This window comes from Ambystoma mexicanum, chromosome 9, assembly GCF_040938575.1.
Source record: "Ambystoma mexicanum isolate Mex_15411 chromosome 9, UKY_AmexF1_1, whole genome shotgun sequence".
NCBI lineage: Eukaryota > Metazoa > Chordata > Amphibia > Caudata > Ambystomatidae > Ambystoma > Ambystoma mexicanum.
The window spans coordinates 1,222,276,979-1,222,286,964 of NC_090931.1; the positions used below are offsets into that span (position 1 = coordinate 1,222,276,979).

The window sequence follows — 9,986 nt, forward strand, 5'->3', positions numbered from 1 at the left end:
GTGGGCTGGTGAGGGAGGGTCTTTTATACCCCTCGGAAGACGAGTGTGCGAACAAAGCAACCAGTCACAAACCAAGCATCACTCTTAAAGCGGGGTGGTAGTCCTTCAACACAGCAAGGGCTCTCACACAAAGGCGTCAATCCACACAGTGCCAGGCAAGCGTCCACATTTATCATTTACAATTGGTTTAGGCCCACTACATGCCCTAACTTATGGGGGAGGAGGGGCTAGCCAGTGGCCAAATAGGCCCAGCTCTTCCACTCACAACGGACATGGGCTAATCACGTAACTCCCCTCAGCTCTTCGGGGGCAAACATACACCTGCCAATTGCTGAGAGAGCGTCAAAGGACCCAGCAGGATAAAGGAAGAAACATTTTACACAGGTGTACACACCAGACTAGCCACACAACGAAGAGAGGGTAGGCTCTCAAAGAGACTATGTGGTACCTATGCCATAGGAGCAAGGAGTACTTGGCAGAGCAAATAAAGCAGGAGCTACACTGTCAGTCAGGCTGTGGATTAAGCTTGACTGGGAGAAAAGTCCAAAACCCAGAAAAAAAAGTAAGGAGGCTACCACAGAGGGGGCAATGTGGGTTTTCTACATATCGAATGGGATTCATTTGAATACGGTTCCCCTTGCAATTTCACACTCCATCAACGAGTGCCGGGTTTGAAATTGAGCAGAGCTGTGGGGCTATTTAGCTCCCGCTTGAGAGCCTAGTTAGCTTGCGACCAGGAGCCACTTTTGGTTTCTGAGGCCAACTAATGCCAAACAAACACACCTATGTGTATTTAACGCTGCATTTTTGACATTCTATAAATAACCATTAGAACACCCATATACAACATTTAAAGCATAAGGGGCCATAAACAACCGACAAAGTGATAGGTTTGCATCTTACGTACAAGTTAGATTTGCAGAATGCTATGCACTAGTTACTGGTCACTGGTTAATGCTGATTTTAGCTCTTGCTTATCAAATCTAAATTTCGGCCCCTAAACGTGTTATCTGTTTCAGTAAAAGCTTTCACAATTAACAGATAAAACATGCTAGCGTATACAGCATTATCAAAACTACATACAAGCAAAAGCAACATTCATATCTGCCGAAGCAGCTAATGAAGACATTTGTCGTCCCAATAAGAGCGGATAGCCAAAAAAAAAAATAAAAAAAAAAAAACACTGTTCACCATCTGGCTATGGACAAAATCTACAGTCTTGGACTCATAATCGTGGCACCAATCGAGTTTCTGCCATTTCATTCTGAGAGCTCAAATTGTGCCCTCGCAGATGGCGAGATATATTTGCACATCATGTCACACCCTTAGAGCCTATGCGGAGAACTGAGGCGGCAACATATTTACTACCCCTGTAGGTATCGAAATTAAGATTGGATAAGCAAGGACTAAAGAGCAGCTCATGGGTAAACAACAGTAACCAAACATGCTACAACAGCAGGATGAGGAGCTAGAACAATTTCGAACCCTGCACTGCCCCTTTAATCACAAGTATTCCACAGGTAAACGCAATTAAAAGCATTGACAGTAATTCAATAAGGATCATTCATGAAATTCCCAATAATGGGACAAGCGTTATGGTAATGCATCATGCTTGTAAATCGGGAGGCCTCCTCTCCCATCCCAATTGTTAAGGGAAATGTTCCACTAGGTCGCAAAAACCAAAGACATCTGCCGCAGCTGATTCTGATAGCATACATAGACAAGGAGCTGGGGAGACTTAAACTTCTCCAAATAGACAATGAGTATCTCCGTCCCATATAAAATTAACAGGACAATTTACAATTAAATAACTAAACCAACGAAAAACCATAAAGGTGACCCATCTTAACTACCAATGGAAGGATTTTAGGTTTTAAGTCTTCTGTGAATATGGGAACGCGGCATGAGAGAAATTAAAGGCAAAACCCATATGGGTGAGATCTTTACCTCCGAATTTATATCACAAAGCTTCCCGTTCCAAGTAACCGGTTTCCTCTTATTTGAAAACCTGATTTTGGATTTACCCATGCTAAATTTAAAGTAATTGGCAGCCACACACGCCCCACTGGAGTTTGATCAACTATAACGGTGGTATCAGCTTAGACAAGCCACCATTAACTTCCCCACATGACAATTCCCAGCAAAAAACAAACGTCATGTCTGCTTCATATAAATTGAACTTTGACTCCACCCTTTCCTTCTCCGCCCACATCTGAGGTCTCTAAAAAGTCAAATTTCCAACTGCACCTCCTCAGGGGTACTCTGCCTTTCCTCTCCTTCCCCCAGAAGCTCATGGTATCTCAAGCTCTGTTTCTCTCTAGCGTGGACTATTGTAACAGCCTCTTTCTAAATCTACCTGCCTCTACTCTCCGCCCTCTTCAACTAATCCAGAACAGGACTGCAAGACTTGTCCTTGGCCTCAAGCCCTGGGATCGTATCTCTCCAGATCTGAAATCTCTTCACTGGCTCCCAGTGGATGCAAGGATTAAATTCAAACCCTCTGCATTTTCCACAAGGCTTTCTGGGGCCTGGGTCCAAAATACCTTCAGCTATCCCTCCGCAAATACCTCCCCCCCTCGAGCTCTTCGCTCCTCTACCTCCAACTCACTGAGGGTAATTTGTTTTTCCAAGAAACGAGCTGGGGGTAGATCTCCGTCTTCGGCCTCTCCCTGGAACAGCCTCCCCGCCACTCTAAAACTGGAGGAGAACGATCTCCGGTTCCGGAAGCACCTCAAGACCTTCCTCTTTTCTTCTGCCTTCGCTCCCCCTCTTCCCCTGCTGATCTGTTCTCTCTTGGCACTGTGCACCTGGCCAACCTCTGTCTTTTGGGCCCAGGTACCTGCTCATCCTGTCACCCTACCGCACTGCCTCCGGGCCACCCCTTGCACTGAGGTCTGTATCTGTACCCATACAGCCCCCCCCTTGTTCTTCCTGCACTTATCGGACCTACTCTGTCTGCTGCCTTAAACCTAGCACTTGCAAATTGCTGGCTGCATTACCACCGTTTGTTGCCGTTATTATTTATTGTTAATTATGTTTCTCCTCTGCTTCGCACTTTCCACCTCCCCCATGCACTTGTGCATTCTCAATGTCACAGGGCCTAATAAGATTGCTGTTTTGTTCTCCCCTGTTCCCCTCCCTTGCCTCGTCGCGCCCTGAAACACTTGTGCACGGCGCGATAGAAATAAAATATCAACGGGACTAAAACAAACCCTGCCTTCAGCCCCCTATGCATCAGGAGTAAAATCATCTTTAAAAATAGTGCCAGCCCCATGTAACGCAACCGTTTGTGACAAAATTTTAAGTTTTAACAACCCTTTGCCGATATCCGATGTTTTTCTTGCTTCCAGCCTCTCTGCGTGCGCATTTAAAAAGCAGAAAAAATTAAGGGGGGAAACATTATCCCTGGGTTAACCACCGGCCGGTCCACTTATTGTACTGCCCCATTGGCCCAGTTAGAACATTTAGAAATAATCGTATGTAGCCTTTGCCAATTTACCAAAGAGTATTAATTTTGCTACTCAAGTCCAACAAAGCAATGGGCCTAAGGTGATTTTCTGTTGCCTCAATTAATAATAAATGGGAATGAGGAGGGATATATACCAAGTAGTATAAACACAATAATAGCGAATAGGGCAATTTAAAAAAAGCCCTCTTCTAGGACTACATATATAATCACGAATTGACAATGACCGGGGAAAAAAAGTCTACCATGGAATATGCAGATAATCTACAGCTCTAGCCATACCCATTAAAATTCCTGTGCCCTACGATTAGACAGTCTTACATGCAAAGTGCACATTAGGGTTCGAAATTGAGGGGAGCTGGGAGCCATTTAACTCCCGTCTGTAGTCTAGACAAGAGCTGCTTTTGGCTCCTTATGCCAACCGAAAATGAATAAACCCACCTATGTGAATTAAACTCTGCATTTGGGACATTCTATAAACATTTGAACACTTACAGCATAAGGGGGTCCCAAATAATGGACAAAGGGATAGGTTTGCATTTTATATGCATGTTAGATATGCAGAACTCTATTTACTAGCTCCCCTGTCTCCAGTGGTAGCTCCTAGTCACTGGTTAATTCTCAGGATGCACATACAGCGCCCAAGCCAGCAAAAAGTTGGAGGAAAACCTGTTAGAATGCAACATGGGAGGACCAGAGAAGTTTGCGCCACAGACAGCACATACATTGTCCTAGGTCTGATACATATTAGATCCTGAAATAAAGGAAGAGGAACAAAAGTATTAATGTTGTGGTTGCAGAAATCAGAGGTCTTATAGGACCAGTGAATTAGTTGCTTAACTGCATAACCTAAAGTAGCAGGATGTGCAGGAAGGATTGAAATGAGAGGAAGATGGAGTAAGCAGGGCAGTGTGGTAGAAGCAAGGTTGAGTTCTAATTTAGCAGAATTGTCGCCATTTTGATGTTAAAACCTAGCACAGGAACAGAAGAGAACACGGGCCTTAGTGTGGAGCTGTGGCTCTGGTACTTCGGCTCCTAAAACAAATCCTGTTTCCAGTTCCCAGGGAGAGAAGATGAGGTCAGAGGCACCCATGGTGCGCAGATAAGCACCAATTGTATCCAGCAGCGGAGTTGGTATAAGAGCAGGAAGAAAAGCGCCCTTTTGAACGACAAATTCGTGAGAATAGGGCACGAGGCTCTGATGTCAATGAGCCAGGCCACTGTTTACAACACTACTGCCCCCACCCTGGGGCGGAGACCACATATGAATCAGCTAGACATACTTGTGCAAGCAAATCCTTGAATTTCAGACTCTAGATCGGTGCCCTGGGCACGTCACCCCTGGGCGCCGGGGTTGGAAGGCGATTGGGGACAAAAGCATTGGTGTTGATGCCAATAAATATAGTACACAGTAGGGGGAGCACTTCATGTGCGCCATGGCATCTATGAAGAAAGCAGGGGCTAGCCTAGTTACTTTGATCGCGTCTGGAAGAGGAGGGGCGCACATCATGTGACGGTCCAGAATTCACAAACCTATTGATAAAATCCCACCAATCATATACGCGGTTCAACAGCGACGACCGTGGACCACATGAAATGGTGAAGCATAGACATGGCCAATCAGGTAAGAGGGGGGGTAGCATGCTCTAGCAGCGGTAGCGAACGAGGGTGGTGGGGTTATGATATACCCAGTATGCATAGTATTGTTAAATTCTGTTAATCTCCACTATATAAACGGTAACCCATTGAGATAAGACGGGTTCTGTGCCTGTTTGGTTCTACAGGACCATCTGAGAACTTTTGCATGTAATAAATCTTGTTGGCCATTGCAAAGAGGTGGAGTGAATTTTTTTTGTCTTTTGGATGGTTTGTTAGGCCCTGGTTTTTGAGCTGCCATCCTTTCAACGTTGGATACCAAGAGCTATTTTTAGTTTACGAAATCTTAATTTGATCCCTGCATATGAACCTTCCCGTCTGCCAGTCACGTATTCCAAAGTAGGTCTATCACCTAATAACAGAAGCTGAAGGCTGTGTATGGAAAAGAAGGTCTGGGAAATCATTAATCAACTGTTTGAGTGTTGCGGTTCTTATTGACCTCAGATCACATTTCTTGGAAAAGTATGTGCATCGCCCCTCTTACTAATACACAAGGCTTTTGGCTTTGCTGCTTGAGGGGTAACCAGATATCAATGATCATAGCCATAATCAAGTTCAGGGATGTTATTGAAATCGGTTTACTTTCTCTGTTTAGCAGAATTATTTTGGTCAAGGAATTTATAATATGTATTAATGAACGATGCAAGTGATGAACTTTTATTTATGTGTGAAAAGTTTACATTTTACTCGTTCACACAGTTCTGTATAAAATAAAAATACCAAGTAGGGTGGGCGATCAGAAGATTTGATTATGTTCCCATAAAATACAACACCCCCCACCACCACTTAATAAATCTTCTAAATGGTTAAGTTTGACAGCATGTCGGGTCATAGGGGCATAGAAAGGTGGAGATCCCATCAACTGCCTTGATGCCGCGCCTGAACAGTTATTCTCCTTGTTTCAAGATTTAGCACAAAAAAAGATTTAGCCATGGCTTAGCCACAACTGTCGCGCCTGAACAGTTATTCTCCTTGTTTCAAGATTTAGCACAAAAAAAAGATTTAGCCATGGCTTAGCCACAACTGTCTCAGTACATGACTATATTTAAGAAACAAAATGTAAAAACAGGTTGCTGTGAGCGAATGTGGGCACGTAAGTAGGAGGGGCACCCACGAAAGGACAAAGCGAATTTAGAGGCCCGATATAGGAGTGTACAAAATGACAGAGTCTGTCCTATTGCAGCCACAGCAAAACGTGGTGGGTGTTCGGTTCCCAAATATTGGATTCAAGTGTGAATTTAGGAAGATTATCCGAGACGACACATGTATGATAAATCAGAAGCTCATTCTATGAGGTAAAGGTGTTTCCGCCATCTGGCTTTTAGCTAATATGGGCCTATATTTTGTACGTATTACTTTATTTACGAAACACACCACATTGCATTTTTGTCACAAAAACACTCACAGAATGAAACACAGTTAGAGGGCGACATGGGGCATTGACAATGAGGTGAAAGAATGTGACTTGAAGACCAGATGGTGCAGACAAACCAGGGACGAGAAGACATAACATAGGAACGGGTGGAGGAAGTGCCAAATATGGATGGAAGTGTTAGCCAAGGGACCAAACCAGCACTTTTCCGACGTGGTGACGGGAAGGTGTTTGGATACTGTAGAGTGGGGCTCGATTAGGTTTTCAATTGCACAACAGTTGTGTTTACTGGTCAAAGCAGCTTCAAACCGCTGCTCAAGGGTAAAAAAAAAATCAAATGGGCATCTGTGAATCATTGGGGATACTCGGGTATCTGTTTAAGGAACCAAGATATAGACTGGATGTCGACTACGATATGTGGGCCTGACAAAAACTAAATATTGCTCGACAGTGTTTTAATGAGATTTTTCACCACAGACCGTAAAATGAAGCAATGAGAAACCTCATTGTTGCTTTAATTATGTTTGGACCAGCAAACATTTGGGGGGTGGGGTGCACCAGTTGAGTGGTAGAGCATATTGTTCCCTTGTATCCCTAAACGCACACTCATTAATTAAAACAAACTATTCTGTGAATAATTACTTAACAAACGCATCATGGAAGCGCATCGCAAGGCATGCGGCTGGGCCAGCTCTGCCAGACACAACGTTCAACTTCTACCAACGAAAGCAGTTCCGGTTTTGTCGTTCTCTACCAACATGGCGGCCAGGAATTTTCAATCACGACTGGATTTGGATTTTCATAGTGTAACGTAAAGAGATCGCAGAGAAAAGGTTAATACTCACGTTTCTGTGAAACTTCGTAAAGGAATGGTGCATGTAAAATCTGTGCATGTAAACGATGGCAGTGTTTATCGTCAGCTGCGATCTTAAGTACAGATTAAGGAAATAAAGATTTATAAGTATAGAAATAACCGGTTTTTTAAATTACCATCCCGTCGGCGAAATGATGACAATCCCATTTTTGAGACACCCGGTACAAAGCGTGTTAAGAAACTAACAAGACAATAGGTGCACAATCGACAGACAAAAGGGTAGGCTGATGGCACAACTAGTGCAGCAGACACCCGCCATCAATTGTCAACAAAAGCCCTGGAAATCACAAATCGCCCTACATAAACCATATTAATCCCAACAACTCAATAGACACGTCGCTGGACTAGATTCAAGTCAAGGCCCTACCGCCTTTAAAATACATAGCTCACGTCTGGGATGGCAAGAAAGCGAACTGCCAATATATCGCAGATGTGCCCGCCACGCATCACTGTCAGGAGGAGGCCTGCGACTAACTATGTTAACACACCGATCCCTCAATGGGGGTCGTCGGCCGAGACCTCGTCGGGGAGAACAGGACACGGAGGAATAGAACTGCTATTTGCTTCTAAAGTTGATCACAGAATCACCAATGTAAGTCAAGCATGACCTCACATTACTTTCCGAGACCTGCACCGACAGGCCCTAGGCCGCAAAGGATACACGTTGAGGCGCTGTCCCATATCTTGGATGAGGTTGGCCGCTTGTTGGCGGTACGACAGCTCCTTGTCGGCCTCCAACCCGCAGCGCCTAGACGGCGTACTGTCCAACTGTTCCCGTGTGAAGAACCATCTAGAAGCGGCATCCCGACACTCAGCCATCACACGATCCCAAGGTGCGCGCGGAACAGCAGAGACCAACTGCGCCGAAGCGTCGGGCGCACCCAGCGTCACAATCACCGGAAATGTGGCGCCTGACACCGGAAGATGTAACAAACGGCATTCTGGGATATGTGGTTCTCGCTCGATACAACAGTTTTCAAGTAAGCACAAGTAGTCAGTGGCACTGTATCTCAATATATAATCTTCTCCCCTCTTAAACAGGGAAAAACAACACTAGCTTAATTATTACAGCGATTGAAACTGAACATAGGTTGGTCGTGGTGTCTTTGATGGGCGCTTTACTTTGTGCGTACGTGCCAAAGACTACGCATGCGCACTTTACGACAAGCGCGTGCACGTAAGGTCTTTCGCAATGGGCGCTTTGCTTTATAGAATGAGCAGCCGTCCGCGCCTGCGCTGTTGAGAATTAGCAAATGGTCCGCCGCAGCTCAGCTTTAGAAAACTAGAAGCCAAATCTCCTATCTTTTTCCAGGACGTATAGTATTTATCCGCCATCTTGGAAGTGGCATGAATGCAAATTCTCGGCATATGCCAGTGCCCATTGGAAAGCATGCCAATGGATACGCATCGGTACACATTGTACTGTACACCATCACTAATTCTGGAAAGAAGAAATGAATACCATAAAGATCATGTGCCAATAGGTATCCCAGGGAAATTTCTGTGCCAGAAAATAAAACGCCATTGGAATTCTTGCTTCTAAGGCTACGTGCCAGCATTCAGGTGCACCAGGGAGGGAGATTTCAACAGATCAAACAGGAGAAATTAATGTTCTCATAAGATTTTCACAGTGGTTATGATTATTTTAGGTAGAAAAAAGTAAAAAAAACCAAATATTTTAAATTTAAGAATCGCGTCTTCCACCTAAATTGACATGCATATAATGCATTAATGCCAACATTCCGTGGCACCTGGGAGGGCGATTTTGTCCGAGAAATCTGGCAGCTGGATGGGGCGTGCAGGGCCTGCGGCGCGAGCGGCACACACAGATGCGACCAGATACAATGGAGGGTGAACAATAACTAACTTTAATGGTGCGCTGTGCGCACGCACATTGCCTGTGGTCATGTGACCAGGTTCACACTTCACTGCGTCCCAACATGGTAATGTTGCGTGATGCTACATCTCCCCTTAAAATAAATATCGTCCTACCCCATTTCTTCAATCCACCGTCAAGGTTTTCGGACAACGCAGCAGGGCCTGCTTTGTCGGGGCGACTTGACAACAACGTCCGGATGTTCCCCCGTGCTGCTGTGCTCTTCTCTTTCCAGTTCATTTTCGTCAGCCGAGTATCCTGACCCCTCTCGTGTTTCCTCTGTCTTTCACTTGGTGGGAACTGACCCCTATGTTGATTTCCATTTTCAATTAATCTATCCACGTACCGTGGTCTTTCTTGGTGGCCATATACCATTGTATTAGTGTCAAACCTGCTCTGCGCCCCGATTGTCTGGAATGGGTCATTATTCCTTTGATTTTGATTGTTATTCATGCCTGACATATTGGGTCAAAATCCTACCCTAGGGGTATCATCCAGGTATCCAGGACTAATGTAAGTCTCACTATTACTCGGATCAACTGATTGAAACATATGAGTTTGTGGTGGCGTCCTCTGTGGTGGTGTGCCCCTCCAATTAGGTTTCATGTTGTTCCTTGTCTGAGTTTGGGCTGATTCAAGTGGGATTTTTGCAGATTTTATCTCTATTACTGTTGATGTGGATTCTTTAGATTTCGATTTTGTCTCTCTATTCCTAGTCCCTTCCTCTCTCTGACAAAAGATT

The 9,986-nt window shown here is 44.7% G+C and overlaps 1 protein-coding gene across 4 annotated transcripts in view; it reads right to left on the reverse strand.

Annotated features, from left to right (window-relative positions):
* The window catches only part of CCNT2 (cyclin T2), an 89,938-nt gene extending 81,662 nt beyond the window's left edge, over nucleotides 1-8,276 (reverse strand). For 2 of the 4 annotated variants that reach the window (XM_069616566.1, XM_069616565.1), the window contains exon 1: nucleotides 7,340-7,421. Coding sequence is in view for 2 of the 4 variants with exons in the window: in XM_069616563.1 (XP_069472664.1) it covers nucleotides 7,340-7,421; nucleotides 8,030-8,187 (240 nt within the window). In the remaining 2 variants the exon portion in view is untranslated. Of the gene's footprint in view, nucleotides 1-7,339; nucleotides 7,422-8,029 lie in introns of those variants that run through there. The other 2 variants (XM_069616563.1, XM_069616564.1) reach the window with 2 other exon arrangements.
* Nucleotides 8,277-9,986: the final 1,710 nt, after the last annotated feature.